General features: G+C 50.0%; 1 protein-coding gene across 1 annotated transcript; it reads left to right on the forward strand.

Annotated features, from left to right (window-relative positions):
• Positions 1–7,197: 7,197 nt before the first annotated feature.
• On the forward strand, positions 7,198–20,841 carry LOC144723684 (transcriptional repressor protein YY1-like). The gene is made up of 5 exons (XM_078602604.1): positions 7,198–8,088; positions 12,305–12,473; positions 13,552–13,612; positions 16,165–16,323; positions 19,526–20,841. The coding sequence occupies exons 1-5, from the start codon at positions 7,398–7,400 to the stop codon at positions 19,706–19,708; spliced, it is 1,263 nt and encodes a 420-aa protein (XP_078458730.1). The 5' UTR covers positions 7,198–7,397; the 3' UTR covers positions 19,709–20,841.
• The last annotated feature ends 71 nt before the right edge of the window (positions 20,842–20,912 follow it).

Consider the following 20,912-nt stretch of genomic DNA (forward strand, 5'->3'; position numbering starts at 1 on the left):
ATAAACTATAAAACTAAAAACGTTTATTTTTATTTCATGACACCAGGTAAGGGCCCACTGAGCTACCTATATAGATATTTTTTTATTCAGAAGCGACCTGTCCATCACAAATTATCGCTCAACAAAGTGGGCTTCACGTCATCATAGTGTGCAAATCTATAGCAGTAGCAAAACACTCTAAACGCGTGGTGATGTTGATTCTAAATGTGGAGGGAAAAACAGGAGGACCCAGATGAATATCCACGCGACGACGGGGAGAGAGAGACACGCAAACTCCAAACACAGCAGGTGTCAGGGTCTGGTGCGAACCCATGTCCTCCTGCATACCAGGCGAGGTAGTTAACATCTCGCCACTGTGTCGCCGATATGAATAGCGTGGAAGTACACATTTCATTGGTACATACATTCCTGCAGATTTGTGAAGACCAAATGCAGCTTGGGCAAGGCAGCAAAACAACAACAACAAACCAAGACCACACAAAGTCCCTCGATTACATTTCACTTAAAAAAAATAACTTTCAGGACCATGTACGAGGTGATGACAACCACGTGGCCGGCTTTAGCGTCAGTTGAACAAATTGCAATGGTGAAGGAGGGTCGTTGGCCGAAACGTCGCCTATTGTTTCCCTTTTAAGGCCACAGTGTTATTGACGAACGTGTTAAATTATGGTTTGTTTTGACAACCGATTTAGATCACGATTCTTATGTAGGATTCGTGATATCAGAATCAGAATATGTATTAATACTTGAAGAATTCGATGAAAGCTATTTTTCACAGATGGTCAGTAGGGCAGGCTCAGGACGTTACAACAGCAAACAATACAAAACACGGTAGGAGTGAAATGTATAGGGAAGGTAAACAAATCACTTTACAAATTTTACAAATACAACTAAACTATGTTTTTCTTACCAGGTAAAACCCAATGAACTATTAGTTTATTTTCACAGAAGCGGATCACCAGTGTTAGATTGTTGGGTTCGGCCACGTTCTTATCTGTCCAGATATATGTCGTAATACCCTCCTCCACCCGACATTAAATTGTCACACTAATTACATTGTCCGCTGTACAACATCGAACCATACACGTGGCTGCGCCAACCTACGTGTTGATTAATAATTGGTGTCCATGCGCGGCCTCTTTGTCATTCCACTGCTGGACGAGGGCCTTCCACGTGGGCTATTTGACCATACTTCACCGTGCCGGTCAAAGCGGCTTCAAGGTGGAGAGCGGACAGCAACAATATGGTACAGGGGTCGGCAACCAAAATAAGAAGAAGAGCCAATTTTTTTCGAATTCGATCAAGGAAACTCAATATTTCAAGAGCCGCAATGCATGCGAATACGAGACGGCCCTTAATAAGGTCCACGAATGAGTCCGTAAAAAACTGAATGCGGCTCCGGATCCATCTGCAGGTTGCCGAGACCCCCAGGACAATCGTACAATGAATATGAATGCACTGCCCTCTGCTGCTACCAACTAGGTAGCACCGAATCAGCCTCTCAAGTTCATTTTAACCACGGTTGGCACTTCCCCTCCCCCCAATCCAAGGATGATGCCGGTTTCCTGCTTTAGCTTCCGAGATGTGACGAGGCGAGGAAGCAATTCTGGGCGATTGTCATTGCCGACTGCTCAACCAAACAGAAGTATGCTCCCCACACGAACACGCCGCGGGTGTAGCTTCATCCCAATGGTGGCTGTCAGCCAAACGGTGGAAATCCTCCACTCCCATGGCAGAGGTCGACGTGGCTGTAGGACAGCCAGTGTTGAAGCCTCACAAAATGACACTACATTTGTCCACCCAGCGGGGAAGTATGGTTGATGATGGGCTTGGGGGTCCATGCTCGACTGGGACTGGCGATGATGTAACGGCGCAGTTGAAAGTGTTGGCGGATGATGCTCTCGTTGCTTGCCATTCAGCAGTTGGCAGCGAAGATGACGATGATGCCAAGGTGTAAGATTATATTACCAACCGCGTTATTATTCCGCTTGTTTACACAGGAGAGTCTCGCTTGAGTAGCAAGACGATTTTTTCAGGACAGTCCTGCAAAGTGTTAGGGGCCGTCCATAAATGACATCCGGCACCTAGGGGGGGGGTGGGGGGTCAGACATTTGTGACGATGTGTGACGAGGGGGGGGGGGGGGTGAGAAATGTGACGTCACATCAAAATGCGCAACTTTAAATAAATATACACAACACGTTCTACTTAATTAAATAGACTTTTTGATAAATGTTGTCTCCTGCAACATCAGAGTGCAGCGGCACATTAAATACGCGCTACAATGACAATAGTTTAAAGCGATTTGAAGCATGTTTTATTTTTTTGGGGGGGAGGCAGAGCTTTGTGACGTCATATTTGAGGGGGGGTCTGACTTTTGTGACGTCGTGTGACGAAGGGGGGGGGGGGGGGGGAACGTCCATAATTGCGTGACGTCATTTATGGACGGCCCCTTAGTCGTACCAACATCAGCATATTTATTTATACTGGAGGAGGAATCCGATGAGCGATGAAGCTCTTTTATCACAGATGTCCAGGATAGGCTGGTCAGAACGTTACATATGGGGCGATGTTGCTCTGTGTAATCCCACTTGAGTAATTGGCAAGGGTTACTTTTCAGACATTGAAATGTTTTGGCCAATACCGGTTACTTTGTTGGGGGGGGGGGGTAGCTATGAGAGGAATCCGGCAAACCCCGAGGAAAACGATGCAGAGCAGGGGAAGGACATACTCCCCTCACACACAATCCACCATTCCACTCACTCTGTCAAACAGTGGAAGGAGCATGCACACTCCACACAGGCGCCCGATAATCCCCCCACTCCCCTTCCCTCCTATCCCCCCACTCCCCTCCCTCGACTCCCCTCACTCCACTTCCCCCGCCTCTCCCTCCATTCGCCCTCCACCCACCCTTCCCCTTTATCCCCCCCTCTCCCCTTTCCGCCCCAATCCCCTCCCACTCCCCTCCCTCCCCCCACTTCCCTCCCCCCACTCCCCCCACTCTCCCCACTCCCCTCCCTCCCCCACTCCCCTCCCCCCACCTCTCCCCCCATTCGCCCTCCACTCACCCTTCCCCTCTCTCCCCCCACTCCCCTTTCCGCCCCACTCCCCTCCCTCCTCCCACTCCCCTCCCCCCACTCCCCTCCCTCCCCCCACTCCCCTCCCTCCACCTCTCCCCCCATTCGCCCTCCACTCACCCTTCCTCTCTCTCCCCCCACTCCCCTCTCCGCTCCACTCCCCTCCCACTCCCCTCCCTCCCCCACTTCCCTCCCCCCACTCCCCAATCTCCCCTCCCTCCCCCACTCCCCTCCCCCCACTCCCCTCCCTCTCCCCACTCCCCTCCCTCCCCCCACCCCCCTCCCCCCACCTCTCCCCCCATTCGCCCTCCACTCACCCTTCCTCTCTCTCCCCCCACTCCCCTTTCCGCCCCACTCCCCTCCCTCCCCCCACTCCCCTCCCTCCCCCCACTCCCCTCCCTCCCCCCACTCCCCTCCCCCCACCTCTCCCCCCATTCGCCCTCCACTCACCCTTCCTCTCTCTCCCCCCACTCCCCTTTCCGCTCCACTCCCCTCCCACTCCCCTCCCTCCCCCACTTCCCTCCCCCCACTCCCCAAACTCCCCTCCCTCCCCCACTCCCCTCCCCCCACTCCCCTCCCTCTCCCCACTCCCCTCCCTCCCCCCACCCCCCTCCCCCCACCTCTCCCCCCATTCGCCCTCCACTCACCCTTCCTCTCTCTCCCCCCACTCCCCTTTCCGCCCCACTCCCCTCCCTCCCCCCACTCCCCTCCCTCCCCCCACTCCCCTCCCTCCCCCCACTCCCCTCCCCCCACCTCTCCCCCCATTCGCCCTCCACTCACCCTTCCTCTCTCTCTCCCCACTCCCCTTTCCGCTCCACTCCCCTCCCACTCCCCTCCCTCCCCCACTTCCCTCCCCCCACTCCCCAAACTCCCCTCCCTCCCCCATTCCCCTCCCCCCACTCCCTTCCGTCTCCCCACTCCCTCCCCCCACTCCCCTCCCCCCACCTCTCCCCCCATTCGCCCTCCACTCACCCTTCCTCTCTTTCCCCCCACTCCCCTTTCCGCCCCACTACCCTCCCTCCCCCCACTCCCCTCCCCCCATTCCCCTCCCTTCCCCCACTCCCCTCCCTTCCCCCACTCCCCTCCCCCACCTCTCCCCCCATTCGCCCTCCACCCACCTATCCCCTCCCTCCCCCTCTTCCCCTCCCTCCCCCGTCTGCCCTTTTATTTTAATTTTTTGTTTTCTATTTACGTGACTTTACCGAAAACACCAAGAATATAGTTAAATAGTTGTTGGGCGAGGGTGAGGGAGAAGAGCGAGGTGGGGGGGGGGGGTGAGCGGGGGGGGGTGAGCGGGGTGAGGTGGGTGAGGGGGGGGTGAGCGGGGTGAGGGGGGGGTGCAGCGCCGAGGTCTGTGGGTGAAGAGGAAAAACATTTACTGGTGACAATGGCCCTTCATAGCCACGTAAACAACAACAAAAGTAGTGTCGTAATAATGAAGGGTCGTTGTCCGAAACGTCACCTATTCACATTGCTTCCCAGGCCACACAGGCTCATTGATGAGCAAGCCGGGTTCACGATTCGCACCACAGCCAAGGCAGCAGCAGCAGCGACGGATCATTGAAGTTGGATCGCAAGGGGCGGGCGGGGGGTTGAGAAGAGGCGAGGAGACCGGGCAATCTCAGAATCTCAGAATCTCATTCATCCTGGAGGGGGAATCCAAAGAGCTATAAAGTTCTTTATTCACACATGTCCAGTAGGGGCGGGTAAGAACGTGACAACTCATGTTCTTTCTGTAAAGTCACGTAAAAGGGAAATAATAAAATAATAAAAATAAAACATAATAAAATAAAATTATCACGACGTTTCGGCCACAACGCAAGCAGCCGTTGGCAAGAAGATGAATCCCTGCAGTCACGAAAGCTTTACATCGAAATTTAACGTGACAGCTGTCACGGAGGAGGCTGCGTTCACCCTGTTCATGAAATCGGATCGTGAATCCGAGTGGTGAACGAGACTCACACAAAGGGAGAATCTCCGCTTCCCCAGCAATCGGTGGCTGGGCTGGGACTGTCACGATTCCTCGAAGTGTTTAAACTATTTTATTGCAGCAGGCCAAGGCCCACTGAGCTGCGTGGCTCTTTTTCAGAAGCGACCTGCCCATCACAAATGACGGCTCAACCAAGTGGCTTGTCGTCGTCACGTGGACGTTTATAGCAGCAGGCAAATACTCTAAAAGCGTGACGTTGATTCTAAATGTGGAGGGGGGAAACCGGAAGACACGGAGAAAAATCCACGTGGAGAGACACGCAAACTCCAAATATACAGCAGCAGCAGGCATTGTCAGGGTCGGGATTGAACCCACGACCTCCTCCATACCAGGCGAGGTAGTTAACATCTCCTAGCCACCGTGATGATGATGAGACACGCAAACTACAAATATACAGCAGCAGCAGGCGTCGCCAGGGTTGGGATTGAACCCACGACCTCCTGCGTACCAGGCGAGGGAGTTAACGTATCTTAGCCACCGCGGCTCTCACAATGATGCACGAATCGTCGGGACACGAGCAGGAATCGCGACTAGGGGAGGGTGGGAGACTCGTCAAGGGGCTCTCAGCCCGGTGTCGTGAGGGACGCTGCTGCTGATGGGCAGCTGGAGGCAGTCGCCCTCCAGCAACAACAGAGGCCGGAGGAGCGACGCTCACAACAACGAGCGGAGCGCCGGGCGGTAAAACGCAGCGAGAAGGCACAGCAGTGGGTACAGATGGTGTGCATCTGCCAGTCATCTCAAGCAGGCAACCCATGGTACCAACTTGGTCTGCCCCGTGACCTGCCAGCAGAGCCTTCAACACTTCACGTGGCCTCGACGTGCACCTAGCCTGGCACAGCCGCCGTGGTGACATCCGTTACAGTGCACCGTCAGTTATCCTTAAAGCTCACGCCACGTGAACGTGGACATCGTGGGCGCGTGTACAAAACAATTGATTCCGCCCGCGATTGGTCGGGACATTGTAGGGAAACGCTGCGGGTGGGGGGGACACAACAAACGAGGCAATATACAAACACAACAAGTATCAGCGGTCTGTATTTGATATTGCAATCGTGAGCCCTGACTCGTTACGACCTCGAGGGAGTCGTTCGGTTCATTTGAATCGGTACCGTTGGGGGGGGGGGCAGAAGAGGCGGGGTTACAACAGACAGGGGCGGGGCCTCAGTGGAAGAGGGCGGGGCTATAAGACAAACGAGGCTGGGCTACAACCAGAGAGGCAGGGCTACAACCAGAGAGGCGGGGCTACAACCAGAGAGGCGGGGCTACAACCAGAGAGGCAGGGCTACAACCAGAGAGGCGGGGCTACAACCAGAGAGGCGGGGCTACAGTCGGAGGGGCGGGGCTACAACCAGAGAGGCGGGGCTACAGTCGGAGGGGCGGGGCTACAACCAGAGAGGCGGGGTTACGGTGAGAGGGGCGGGGCTACAGCGGGAGGGGGTGGAGCTATAAGGGCGAGGGGGGATTCCCTCCAGCGGACTGAAGAGGCGGGGTTACGACAGGGGCGGGGCCTTAGTGGAAGAGGGCGGGGCTATAAGACAAACGAGGCGGGGCTACAACCAGAGAGGCGGGGCTACAACCAGAGAGGCGGGGCTACAACCAGAGAGGCGGGGCTACAGTCGGAGGGGCGGAGCTACAACCAGAGAGGCGGGGCTACAACCAGAGAGGCGGGGCTACAACCAGAGAGGCGGGGCTACAGTCGGAGGGGGCGGGGCTATTAGGGCGGGGAGGGGGGCACTCATTGAACGAAAGGCAACAAGAAAGCGTTGCGGCTTTGAAAATAATATAAACAAGGTGACGTTTCGGGCAATGGTTCCTTGACATCATAACACAGAGGGCAAAGAGGCAACATTGGATAGGATTTGGGGAGTGGTTAAGATTTGGAGACGCCGCGAGTCTCTCTGTTGTGAAGCAGGGAGGGAGGGAGGCTCTGCCCGAAACGTCGACAATTAAACTGCAAATATTTCTTTCTTTTTCAGGGCCGCACAGTTTTATTGACGAAAGTGTAACGGGGATTTTGAAGAGGCGGCCGAGGGAGTGGGCGGTATACAGCCGAACGTGGGCGGAGTCACCGGAAAACGAGGCGGGGCCTACAAAGTGGGGTGGGGCCAGGATAAGTAGGCGGGGCCAGATAAGGAGGCGGGGCCAGGATAAGGAGGCGGGGCCGTGCGAGCAGCAGAGGCAGAAGGCGGGAGACGCGAGGGCGGCGAGTGGCTTTGAGTCACCCAGCGGCGGCAGCGGCAGCAGCAGGAGGAGCCCTCGGCTGAACGGGACGAGCCGGGAGAGAGTGAGAGGAGGGAGGAGGAGGCAGGGCCCGGCCCCGGGGCTCGCGGAGATGGAGGCGAGCGACGCGCTGTACATCACGGAGGGCGGCGAGATGCCCGCCGATATTGTGGAGCTGCACGAGATCGAGGTGGAGACGATCGCCGTGGAAGCTTTGGGCTCGGCGCTCATGGAGGTGGACGGCCACTCGCCGGGCATGATCGCCCTGCAGCCCATAGAGCAGCACGAGCACCACCTGCACCTGCAGCAGCAGGAGGTGATTCTGGTGCAGACGCGGGAGGAGCTCGTGGGCGACGACGATGACGGCGGCGGCCTCACCGTGTCGGCCTACGAGGACCACCACCAACAGCACCACATCCTCATCCCCGTGCCCGTGGACGAAGAGGAGGAGGAAGAGGAGGACGACGAGGAGGAGGAGGAAGAGGACGACGAGGAGGAGGACGACGACGAAGATGACGATGACGATCTTATCGAGAGGTCTCTGGCCGCAATGCAGCCCAACACAACCATCACCACCATCACCACCTCGTCCGTCCCGTCCACTGCGCTGGCGGCGGCCAGGGCGAGACCGTCGAAGAAGGGAGGTGGGAAGAAGGGGGGAGGAGGAGGTGGCTCGGTCAGGCGGGGTTACCAGCTGGAGGCCGGCGAGGTGCTGCCCGAAAGGCCGCCGCGCCGCTGGGAGCAGAAGAAAGTTCAGATCAAGACCCTGGAAGGGGAATTCTCGGTCACGATGTGGGCCTCGGGTGAGTTTCGCGTGGTTGGCCATCGACAACATTGTCATGTTGTGGGGAGTGTGAGCACCATTCAGTCACTTCTCGACAACGATAACCCTCGTCCGTCAGCATCACACAATCACTTCGTGTTATTGTCGAGTGTTGTGGACTGTGCTCACCACCATAGTCGATCAACAACAGGCCTCACGTGGTGTTGTATGGCGGGTCCATGTGGTGTTCATCATCATGTCTGGCTGTCTCGAGTTGTTTGACTTCTATCAGTCGTTTCCCATTTAAGTGAATAGATCACAATTCACTGAGAACGTCCATGCCTCACGTCTCCCCACCATCCACTCTTGACTGCCGGACACGTTGAGTGGTCGAATGTTTATTTGCGGGTACATTGTGTTTACGTGTTACTGTAAACATTACAGTGTAAATGTGCAGTCAGCTTTATTGTGGGGTATAGTATTCGATCTAGACTGCATCCCGTTATCTTGGGTCTTATTTTTACAAAACGCATCGTTTAAACTCGCAAGTCTTGCCAAACCATTACCACCCATCGTCCGATGTTGAACTAAAAAGCAATTAATCTTAAGACCCACGGCGGCGTGGGACTTACACGCCGCCAGGAGCCGGCCACACGAACGCCCCTTCCCGACGACCATTGAATGGGGGGAACGCGTTTGAACTTTAGACGATAAGACCGAGAGAGAGCAAACGAGCTCAGCCTCCGCCTGCGCGCGACAAACAACACAAACTCACAACGACGAAGCCGCGGCGAGACGGACGAGCGGCGCTCGCTCTTCGCAATTTCTACCCCGAGACTCGCGCGCGCGCGAAGCTTTCGGGGCGATGAGGAGGAGGGGGGAGAAAGCGAGAAAAAGCTTCGCGCGCCTCGAATACGATGCGTTATCTTTCGTCTCCCCGCATAAATGTCGAGTGGTTAATTGTTTTGTTGTCGTGGACGAGCGAGAGGAGGAGTGGAGCGAACGAGAGCTTCCTTCTCTCGCTCGCCGCGCGGCTCGGCCCCGTGCTGCTGCGCTGGCCCCTGGGCGCCGCCATCTTCCCCCCCCCGCCACTTCAATGGCGGCGGGGAAGATGGCGGCGTCATGGCCGCCGCGTTTTGGCGCGGGGGGCCCCGGGAGGGCCGCCGCTTCGCTCGACGATTCCGCCGCTCGCAGCGTGCCCCGATGCACCCTTCTCCTCATGGATCGATATATTTTTCGCGCCCACGGCGAGCAGCGACGTTTTCGTAGTGCGGCGCGCGCAAATTTATTTGGGTTTTTTTTGTGAGTGTGTACGAGAGAGAACGGCTTGGGGTGGGGGGGTGTTTTTGTTGTGCGCGGGTCGTGGCGCTGAGGATTGTGCCGTCTCGTACAGCAGACGGCGCCGCAAATCGTAAAAAAACAAGTGCGCGGTTGCGTAAAGCGTTCAAGGACGTTTTTTTCGATCTCGTCTCTCCCCAAAGCGATGTATTTGTACGTAGTTTTTGTGTAACCGGCGACTGCAACGCTCCTCTCTCTCGCGTCCTTGGCTCGCCCACGTCTCACGACGGCGACTCTCACGCTTTCCGGCGTGCGTGAGAGTCGTGGGGCAGCGACCGAGTTCGCTCGCCGTCGTCGTGCCGCCTTTCACTTTCTGTCTCTACACAGCCACGCTCACTCACTGCCCTCTCTCTCGCTCCCTTCTCGCTGGTCACACGCGGCTACTCGGCAACCTCACGCCACCCGCTGGCCACTGTCACGCATTGCCCGCACACCCCCCCTGGAGTTGAGAGAGATGCCAGAAATATAAAGTCCACAACTGTTGCCCCCCCCCTTCTCATGATGGGCAACGATTGGTTATCTTTTTGGCAGCCCCGAATACAAGTGGTGGACACATCCCTGTGGCGGGTGACAATTGAATGGACGGAGCCACTGATTGTATCTACCAATATCTGAACAAGAGCGCCACCCAGCCGGATAGGTTGTGTTATTGTATGCTGTACACACAGACAACACACGTTTGTGTTTGACATGGCTTCGTAAGGGATGTTTTTTTACCGCAGAGATTCGAGAATCGAGTCTTCTTAACGTTGTGGGCAATTTACAATCGGAATCTTTATTTATCCTTGGAGGAATCCAATGAGCTATGAGAATCCAGGCAGCATGATTAACCTACATTCACAATAATTGTTCATCGATTAACGCGCGATTTGATGCACGCTGTAGAGTAATTTATCCATCTTGACACCCCTAATGATGAATCTACTTGTACACCGAAATGTTTATAACCGTAGGTGTGCGGATGTTTAAATGGGCAAATTTAGAAGTGCATAGGCAGCAAGATGTTAGGGGGCCAAGCGTTTCACGTCATGTCCATACAGTTAATGGACTTGTCCCAACATATCAGAGCCAGAACCTCTTGTAAAAGTCTCAAGACCGGGTGATGCTTTCGTGGATAGCCGATACCATCATCACAATCCATGGGCAGATCACCCGTAGGTGTCCGTTGCACATTTCGTCATTTGTTGTTTCCACTTTCCTCCGTCTTGTGCCAATATGCTCAGGTAGTGGCGACATCTTTTTGGCACCAAGCTCTCACATTGTCAAGCCGTTCTCTGCAAGGTCTTCCTCTTAATAACCTTAGAAAAATTGGTAACCGAGCTATGAAATAGACGCGAAACGATTGTGTGATTTAAAATAGGATTCGCACATCAAATTGTGCGTCTTGGAAGCTGTCAGGATTCATGGTTATTGGAGCAAATGAGACGGAACATAAGTGGGCAGTACAAAGAGGGAAACTGAGTGAAAATAAAGACTGCGCTAAAAATATGGACAAGGCAGATGAGACGACAGAACAGCATCCAGACGAGACCAGCAATACCTCCAGCACAAAGGAAAAAAGACCAAAAATAATCCATTATTGATGAAATCGTGACCCTGAATTGCAGCAACGTAGTGAGTCGTCACATGCCTATAAAAAAAGAGCGAGGCTGAGGACTGCGTGACCAGTAAACACTTGCAAATATAATTAATCATCAGCCGTGATCGTACATCAAATGTTGTTCACGTCATATTGGTGTTTACAATACAATCTATAGCTCCCATCCATTGCAGTAAAGTTGAGTTCTTTTTTAATGTTCTCTGGCCTATTGTATTCTGTTTGTGCTATCTAAATGATGCCATGAGGTTAAATATCTCGGCAAAATATGAGCGCTGTCTCGCACTCTTTATGCAACGAGGAACCCATGACTTGATTGATGTTTGTGTGCCGTTGTCATGGGTTTTGTAGACGGACTGCTGCTGCTGCAATGGAAAAGTTTAATTTTCTGAGCACCAAGATCTACTCTTACATCAGCACTGCTGTCTGGGTCGAGGCTTTCCCCGTGGTTGCGTAGACCTTTGGGTGTCACTCGAGCGCCTGTTTTGGAGCCATTCATCATCTTGTGTTTGTCCCATTCATGTGGCGGTTTGAGGTTCAATTTATACGTCTTGTAATGTTTGTCGTCGAGTTTTTAAGCTAACTCCCAGAGATCTATTAAATCACCACCTCCACGATTTTATGTAATTTTACCATTTGGCACGGTTTCTGGTTGTTAGATTAGTTTTTTGGTCTCGTGGTTGGTAAATTAATTCTACAGTGATACGAGTATAGAATATATAAACACGCGTGAATCTAAAACAATCGATTTCTGCACATGCAATTTACTGCTTGTTGTATGACTGTACGATTTTAGTGTATAGTTTAGTGAATTTGTTAATATTTCCTTAGGAATTTATTTTATTGTACGGATCCACAAATTATTATCTCCCTACAGACAACACAGTTGGGCAGTTAAGCAAGGTAAGTAATATCACAGCTTATCCTAAGTTCGGCTGGTAAAAAAATGCTCTACACCTTTCGGACAGGGGCCACAAACAGGCTTATGTTATCCTTAGGCGCTGCAACCCTTTGAAGGCTCCTGGCAAAGGACAGAAGCCTTTGGTTCTTGTCCAAATCTTCTCCCCTGGCCGGCGTTTCCCACTGCAGAGGCATCTTGCAGTGCTACTTTCATCATGCTTTCCCTGCCGCGTCTTAAAGTGTTTTCTCAAAATGAGGGTAGCACAAGTTTACAGGAGTGTGCTTGGCAGGAGAGTCTGGTCTCATCACGGCCGCTGCTCTCATTTAAGGTGTTTTGGAAATTATTCTTGATTCTCGCGATATTTGTTTTCTCCATGCTTTAACGTTTTCCAACCCCTGACCCCTCCTACGTCCTATTCAGCGGATGACAAGAAATCAGACGGGGAGGCGGAGGACTTGGCAGAGGAGGTGGTGTCGGGAGGCTCGCCGCTGCCCGATTACTCGGAGTACATCACGGGCAAGAAGCTTCCGCCCGGCGGAATCCCTGGCGTCGACCTCTCAGACCCAAAACAGCTAGCGGAGTTTGCAAGGTGCACGCGTGTGCATGCCGTCGCCACACCGAACATTCGTAGCTTGTCCATTGGTTCACTTATTCATTACTTTGGTAGTGTTTTCTAACAAAGAGTGCTTATGTTAGGGATATTGTTGCAATAGCGTGGCTTTGATGTCTCTCCCTTTGGCGTTCATAATGGCTGTGACATGGCTGTTATGCCGGAAGCACTTGTTTCCAGGGTTTTATTCTGGACAGCCACCTTACCTGTCCATGTGGCTCTGTTGCTTTGAGTGCTTGGCTCAGTCTGAATTTTGTAAGTTCAAATCCAAGTGGGGGTCATTTCGGCCCTCATACCGACACAGTCCGTAAAATGTCGTACCACTTTGAGTTATTTTGCCATCTCCATAGGAATGTGGAATTTACATGACGGGCTTATGGCTGCCAAAGTTGATGAGCACCATCAACCACTTCTGTGAAAAGAGTCGTATCTAATAATAATTTAAATGTATAAAGTGCTTGACTTAAAGCTTTCGTGACTGCAGGAATTCATATTCTTGGGGCTTTTGGTAAAGTCACGTCAATAGGTATTTGTTCGTTTTGTTATTTTCTTTGAACCTATTTACGTGACTTTACCGAAAGACCCAAGAATATGAAAAAGTGCCCTTAAACAATCATTCTCAGGAGGCTATGCATAAAAAGGCAGAACTAGTTAATATTAACCAAGGAAAGAAGAAGTCAAAAAGATGTTTGAAAACTACCGAGAGCCATTTTAAACATGTTTTTAGTCGAGATTTGAAAGATGTGCAGTGTCTTGGAAGTCCTAAAAGGCAAAGAGTTCCAGAGTTTAGATGGCACAATTTGCAATCACCGCAAGTCTGAAGCCTAGACCGTGGGACAGTTAGCAATGCACAGTCTGAGGATCTTAATGAGCTTGATGCAGCATATGGTCATGAATGTAGGGAGGAGCAAGTCCATTTAATTGTACATATATTTTTTGGGAAATTTAACTTAGAAAATGCTTACGTAGAATACAGTTGTGGAGGTATTTGAGGTTGGGCATGTTGTATGTCCTGCCTTCATGCCCTCCATGCCTTGCCTCTTTCCCCTTGCGCCAGAATGAAGCCCCGGAAACCCAAGGAGGAGGAGTCTCCAAGGACGATCGCTTGTCCACACAAGGTCTGTACCCCTTACACCCCCCCCTCTAAATCCAATTGTTAAGGGAGCTCACTGCCTCTGAAGCATGGCTCACTCCAGCCAACCTGATCGTGATTGAGTATGGCCTGACTTTTTCATTAATTTTGTGTCTCCTATTGGGACAAGAATCTTGCCCAAGTTGTGATCAAGCCAGGATAGGTAAAACTCTTTTGATTTTGGTCAACTTGGTCCGTTTGATTTTCGAGAGATAGTGATTGGCAGATAATCCATAATGGATATGGAGCAGCAAGATATTTGTTTCATTATTATGTATGCCATTGAGACCCTAATACTGCCATTTTTGAAAAGCGATCAGTCGCTGAATAAATTTTTAAAACAATATCACTCAAGTTGTTTAGAAGTAGTCTTGTGTTTGGTATTTCCAATGTAGTCTAATCTGATTATTTGGTTACTTTTATGATACTGTTTTAAAATTAACATGTTCAGTTTACTTTACCTCAACAGCTCTGTGATATGATTGTGTAGGCTTTACATTGTTTGTGGTCTGTTTGCTTTGAAAGCAACTGCTGCACATGAACCCAAGCTGATGATGGCAAACTTTTGCAGCATTTTAATTGTCTTTGCAATCGTTTATCGCTTAAAATAAAAGTAATTACCTCCTGCTATGTGGTTACACACTGAAAGTGGAGTGTTCACAGGGTAGCTGCCCATTACACAATGTTTTACTTTGACTGCTGTAGTCCCCTGCACTGTACCGTGTCGGCTGCCATGTAGTTTCAGACTTGTCCACGGATTGCTTCATAGGGTAGCAGGGTCATTCCCCGGTTTGATGTGAAGCTGTGCGGAAAGAGTCCTGATGGACGGGCCGTCCTCTGCATGTCTTGACACCAATAATACGAATGGGATATAATTGGTAAGAAAAGAATAAGCAATATACTGTATAACAAAATGCATTTAGGAAATCAATACCAATCTAGGTGTGTCTAGACAAATACAATGTAATTTTAAAAAGCTTCCAAATGGGTAAATGAATTATTAACTGTATGAAGTGATTGATTACTTAAGTGTTGTGTGTGTGCATGTAGCCGGCACATTTTGTTCATGCTTTGCGGCTTTTTTTCCGAAAGTACAACGCAAAGAGGACCATTTAAAACGAAATACTGTTACCAAAGGGAAGGCACAGAAGGTGGTTTGTCAGTCATCGTTCTGGCCTCGACACACCGCACTCCGCTCAATAGGCACTCGCTAAAAGTACTGCTTGCCCAAATAGCCTATAAGCAAGAATGGGAATGTTTTCATACACATTGTATCAGTGTATCTGGCCCAATGGCACTTGTTTTAGTAAACTTGACCCACAGTTGTAACGTTGCGAGTTCAAATCCCGCTTGCGGGTCTCTCCAGGGCTAATGAAATTAATGCGACTTGGTGGGAAGTCACAACACCAGTTATCCTGCCTCACCATGGGAATGCAGAATTTCCACCGCATGCTCTGTTCCACCATCGGATACGAGTCCTGGCTCTTGTTTTTGCAGCAGAGATGCATCGACTTGGTAACCAATGACCTTACCTGGCCCTCCACGAGATTGGCCTGTAAACAAGTACCTGTTGCATTGTAGATTTGTATTTCATTAAGGATGTAGGCTGCCCACACCCCTAGTGCTGAACAAACAGTTGTGTACTTGGCCTGTACATGAGTACCTTGCATGCCACAATGCTGTGGTGGTGTCGGGGTGGTTGGTGGTGTTGCATATATTTCGGTTATATGCATTGATATATTCCTATATGTGTGCAAGTGTTTGTGTGTTTACATGTCTGTGTGTTCATTTGGCACCTGTTTGCATGCTGGTGTGAGAGTGCATGGGGATTTGCTAATGTATGTATGTGTGTACTCGGTGTTAAATCATTTGTTCAATTTCAGTCTATACTGTTAAAATAAACAGCATTCGTAAAAACTATAGCAGGTGTCGGTCAACATGTTAAGGCTGCCATATATAGGTTCATCCTTTTCAGTATCCCTAACCTTCATTGGCATTCACATGTACCTAGCAGTATGTGTATCTGTGCATGTGTGAGTGGGACACGCAATACTTGTGTGTATGACATGCTCTTTCACGTGTCTGACAGTATTTGTATTCATGCCTACATGTACAGAGGTTGTTAAGTGGTTAGCGTGCTGCGCGACGAACTAGCTGACTCCGAGTTCAATTCCCGGTCACGGCCGACACCAGTTACGATTATCTGAACCGATCCTGGGCCTCATCTAGGTCGACTTGGCCTCAAGTAAGTATCTGGTGTGGTGTGAAAACATCGCCACTGAGGAGACGAAGGTTGTCGGGCGTGGTGCTGACTACCCACCCCTTCGTGTACCATGCTCGCAAACAGCACTTGCTCCAAAACTATGTTAGGCTATTCAGGGGGTCTTTGTACATGCGTACATGTGTGTTCTTATTCCTGTATATGTGTACCTCTGCACGCATCTATGTAAGTGTACGTGTAAGTATACATAATTGTGATTTTGCATGGGTACGTTCGTTGTACCCGTGTGTGTGTGTGCGCGCGTTAACATGCTCCAGGGATGCAACAAGATGTTCCGTGACAACTCTGCGATGCGTAAACACCTGCACACCCACGGGCCACGTGTGCACGTGTGCGCTGAGTGTGGCAAGGCCTTCGTCGAGAGCTCCAAACTCAAGCGGCACCAGCTGGTGCACACAGGCGAGAAGCCCTTTCAGGTCAGCATGGCCATAGCCCCCCCCACCACCACCTCCTGCCACTCTCAAACTCGCCTCAAGTCAGTCGGATCACGCGACCTCAAGTCTTGTCTCACTACCGTGATAAATATTGAAAAGTGATCGTTCTGTAGAACCATCGGTTCGTGTGGAGCAGACTGCCAAGTACTGCAGGGTTTTATAAACCAGCCACTTGAAGTACATAATTGTGTCGAAATAGTGATCTTTACAAATATTTGAAGTTTCACAACTTAATTTTTCACTGAATTCTGGTTGGGATGTCTTTTTTCACGTGAGCTCTTCTGGGATTTTAGATTTGTTAATATCTCATTTGGAACATTGGGTTGGTGTTTGGTAACTGGTGTGTTGGAGTAATTAGGGGCCATCCATTTAGTACATATGCAAAAATCTGTCAACTTGACCCCTCCCTGCACGCACGCGTTCTTTTTACACCCCCCCCCCCCCACCTGCGTACGTACGCTTGACGCACCCCCCCCCCCCCCCGAATCCTATTGAACGGCCGATATTTAATCCACGCAGAAACGATCAAGGATGAATAATATTAACGTGTTTAAGCCAACAGATAGCTCATTTAAAGACCAATGTAGACAAATTATTATCGAGGCTTCACCCCCCCCCCCCGTTTCCTATGCGTACGTACATTGTCAGTAGACCCCCCATCCGCAAGAGTACGCATTTGGGTTAACCCCCCCTCCACGCGTACGTACTAAATGGATGGCCCCTAACTTGTACGGCAGGGAAAATATTGCAATAACTCGGCGAGCAAGATTCAACCCAATAAGCCGTAGCCTGCTGTTTCATATTCATCTAAAATCATTCTCGAACCCGGGGCTATGTGTCCGTTGAAACCTATGGAAATTGGAGTTAATTTCACCTCTAAATGCCCTGGTGGTGACCTGGCCTTCGCGGTAGCGCATTTGCCGGTTGTGTTGCAGAGGTTCACGGTTAGAAAACTAGCGGCCGCCCGCCCGCCTGCCCTGATTATTATTGCGGGGTGTGATGACCCTAATAATACTACGCACCGGGCATTCAATCTCACCTGGTGTCATTTTGTAGGTGATTGTGTCCCCGGCATCAGGGACCCAAATTCAAACACCCACAAATGTCTAAATTGGGATTCTACATAGCAGTCACCCACTACTGGCGGATGTGGCCCCAGGTCAACATTTGCGAATGAGACAAGCTTGGTCTCTTGATGTGTTACCTAGTTAAACAAATTAAACTTGAAGCTTGGCTTCTAACAAGACAAATATTTTATATTCTCTGCGGAATGGGCTCCATAGATGAATGGATGCTGGCTCCCGTAATGCACAATATATGTGACCTCGCAAGAACGTTTTTTTAGCATTACAGTGAATGTAGTGACCTCTAGTGGCTACAGGGGTCACGTGAACCGTTTACACTAATCAATTCAAGGCATGTAATGTTAAGTATAACAATGTGAATCAATGGATTGTTGGACCCTGAAAAGTCAGGCTCTTGGTGCTCTCTGCTTGTGAAAAGACAGTTAATTTTGAGGCTGTTGATTATTGTTGAGGCCATGTGTCAGTGTTGAAGCTGTGGGTGAGGCCGTGGGTTGGTGAGACCATGGCCCAATGTTTAGGTCGTGGGTTTGTGTTGAGGCCCATGGGTTAGCTTTGAGGCTGTAGGTCAGAGTTAAAGCCGCAAGTTGGCGGGCCGTGGGTTAGCATTAAGGTTGTGGGTTATTTAAGTGGTGGGTCAATGTTAATGCTATGGGTTAGTGTTGAGGCTGTGGGTTTATTATTTAAGATATGGGGTGATGTTAATGCTATTTATTAATGTTAAGGTTGTTATTAATACATATATTTGTTCACTTGTTGACCCGCTGATACTGGACATCTGTGAAAAAGAGCTTCATAGCTCATCGGATTCTTCCGGTCTAAATAAAAATTCTGATTCTGTACTGGTGTTGGCTACAGCTTTGTGGTGAGGTTGCATGGATGCCTTCGTGTGCAGATTTGCAGTGCATCAATGGTCTGGGGAGTCGTAGGATCATTTGGTGTCCTATATAACCAGTCATATTCACCAGCATTAGCATAGTACACAATACGTACTAATTGTTTATGTATTGGTAATGCTGTACTCCTGAATTACAATATCAGTAATGGAGTGATGCAGTGCAGTACACCTCAGGCAGTTGAACGCCAATTCCATCACTAGAGGGTGCTGTTGTGGCACTCTGGAAGTTTAATTTTTACACTCGGAATATCAAAACTAAGTTAAACAATAATTTCAGAAATAGCCCAGTATACAAAGCCCACCTTTGCGACTACTACAGACAACATCTGTGTTGCGTCTTTAACGCGAGTAGGAGCTTGGCTGACCTGGGGTCATCTCCACGATTCTGGGTTCCCCTCATCTCTTTCCTCTTCACTATTCCCACCAGCGGGGTAGTGTTTCAAGAAATCGCTATCTTGCATGTAACTTGTGTTCAGCGTTTTCCTTTGATACATATTACATTTGTATTATTTTTACTCTAGCTTCTAAACTTACTCACCTGAAGGGGGCGAACGTCTTAGTGTTACATTTGTATTGAAATAAACACATTTTGTTGAAATAAAAATTCTGTTTATTCAAGAAAATGTCTCCAAGTTTCTAGACTATTTTTTAGGAGGCTTCTATATTGGGATGTTGGGCCAATTGAATTAATATTTTTCAAGTGGAAGGAATCTGGAATACTCGAGGAAACCCACAAATATGGAGTTTTAGAACCCATTTGATGTACTTACGCCTCAGAAAGTCCTCAACAGTTTTCAGCATAACCCATTATCCTCATGGGTTTTCCAAAATGAGTACCGCTTTGTGCAAAGTCAACGGTCAACAATATTACTCTCCCAAATTGGGAATGTCAAATTTCCACCACTCGCCAGGGAGACCACCAGTGGATATAGTGTTGCCCCTTCATCATTTGAGCAGAGACGCCAAACCATTGACTTTCAAAGTGGGCACTGATATATTGAATGTTTTTCCCAACTGAATATTCTTCTGAACATGGCTGAATACTAGAACACATGGCTGAATACTAGATAAATGTTACCCCGGGGTATAGAATTAATGCCTCACTATTGATTGCAAGAACCTAGGTTGATTATGAAGTCCAGTGTTCTGCATCCTTCTAACACCCCTTCTCTCCTATCACACCCTGTGCCCCCCTACCACCTAGTGCACGTTCGAAGGCTGTGGCAAGCGCTTCTCGCTGGACTTCAACCTGCGCACGCACGTGCGCATCCACACAGGCGACCGACCGTATGTCTGCCCCTTCGATGGCTGCAGCAAGAAGTTTGCACAGTCAACAAACCTCAAGTCGCACATCCTCACGCACGCCAAGGCCAAAAACAACCAGTAAGGGGACGGTGGCATCTCAACCCCCCACCCCCCCCTCCGGGCACGTCTCGGCGCAGACGACTAAACGAGAGAAAGTGAGGACGAGACGAGTTAAACAAAACGGGTGGGGACGGTGAGCGTCCGTTTGCGGGCGGAAGACTCTTTTTCTCTCTCTCTCCCAACTGCCGCGTTTTTTTCAGTCGGAAGTGAAAAATGCCACAACAATGGAGCAAAGAAAAACATATTTTGAATTGGGGAAAAAAAGTAGGGAAAACAGCACGACTAGAAGAATCAAATTAATGACTCAGAAGAGGAAAGCTGAGGGGAGCAAACGCTTTGCCCGTCGGGAGACCAACACATGGCTTTTGGTACTGGCCAAGCGAAAGAGTGCTTGCGGAGTTTGCCTTGCGACTGGTGCTGCCGTGTCACGGCAGTGTTACCGAGTCCCACGTTGTTCTGGGCAGTTGGGGCCTCAATGCCGAGGCTTTCGAGCGAGTGCTTCATTTCAGTTGCAGCAGCACACACACGCGGAGGGGGGGGGGGGTTCGATTTCTTCAGCATCGTTGGTTCTGCCGGGAACCTGCCGAAGCCGCGTGTCACCGGCGCGTCTCGCCCAGGACCGCTCCGTCTCTGCATAAAGGTTTTGGAACCGGATCCTACATCTTTGCAGCCACACGGTGCCAAATTATCTCCTGTAGGTGTAAAAGCTTGACCCAGTATCTTAAAACATTTGGTTTTCGGACTTTTATTTTATTGCCTGTTTTATGTTTCATTCGGAAATGAAATGTTGCTGAATTTGGCTTTGGCAGTTAAGTGAATTGTTTCTCATTTTTACTCCGGTCTTTCACCAGGACTCGCGTCCAGGAGAAAACAATCATTATTGCTAAGCCCCCATGGGAGAGTGGAGCGCGTTTGTTGATGCAACTTGGGTTTTTGGGGCACAGCAGTTTGACTTTCATTGTGCCAGCTTCACACAAGCACTCAAAACCGATGACGTCTTTGACAAAATGCATGATTTTTTTTATATTATAATAATAATGTTATTATATTTTTTTAAGTGGGCTTTTCGATGCCGTTTTACAAACAAATGATTATTTTGAGCAGGGTTTTTCAAATCTTGGAAATGAAAAGTAAAAAAAAACTACTGCGGAAGAATGAATTGTGCCTTTTTATTTTTAATTTGTATCCACCATGGCTGAAAGAATTTGGCGCCCTGTCGCGCAGTT

The sequence above is a fragment of the Lampetra planeri genome, chromosome 18 (genome assembly GCF_965212315.1).
Source record: "Lampetra planeri chromosome 18, kcLamPlan1.2.h2, whole genome shotgun sequence".
NCBI classification, from domain to species: Eukaryota; Metazoa; Chordata; class Hyperoartia; order Petromyzontiformes; family Petromyzontidae; genus Lampetra; species Lampetra planeri.

Coding starts and splice junctions, on each gene's coding strand:
- LOC144723684 (XM_078602604.1), top strand. CDS start 7,398: ATGGAGGCGAGCGACGCGCTGTACATCACGGAGGGCGGCGAGATGCCC. Junction 8,089..12,304: donor GGTCACGATGTGGGCCTCGG/GTGAGTTTCGCG, acceptor CGTCCTATTCAG/CGGATGACAAGAAATCAGAC. Junction 16,324..19,525: donor CAGGCGAGAAGCCCTTTCAG/GTCAGCATGGCC, acceptor CCTACCACCTAG/TGCACGTTCGAAGGCTGTGG.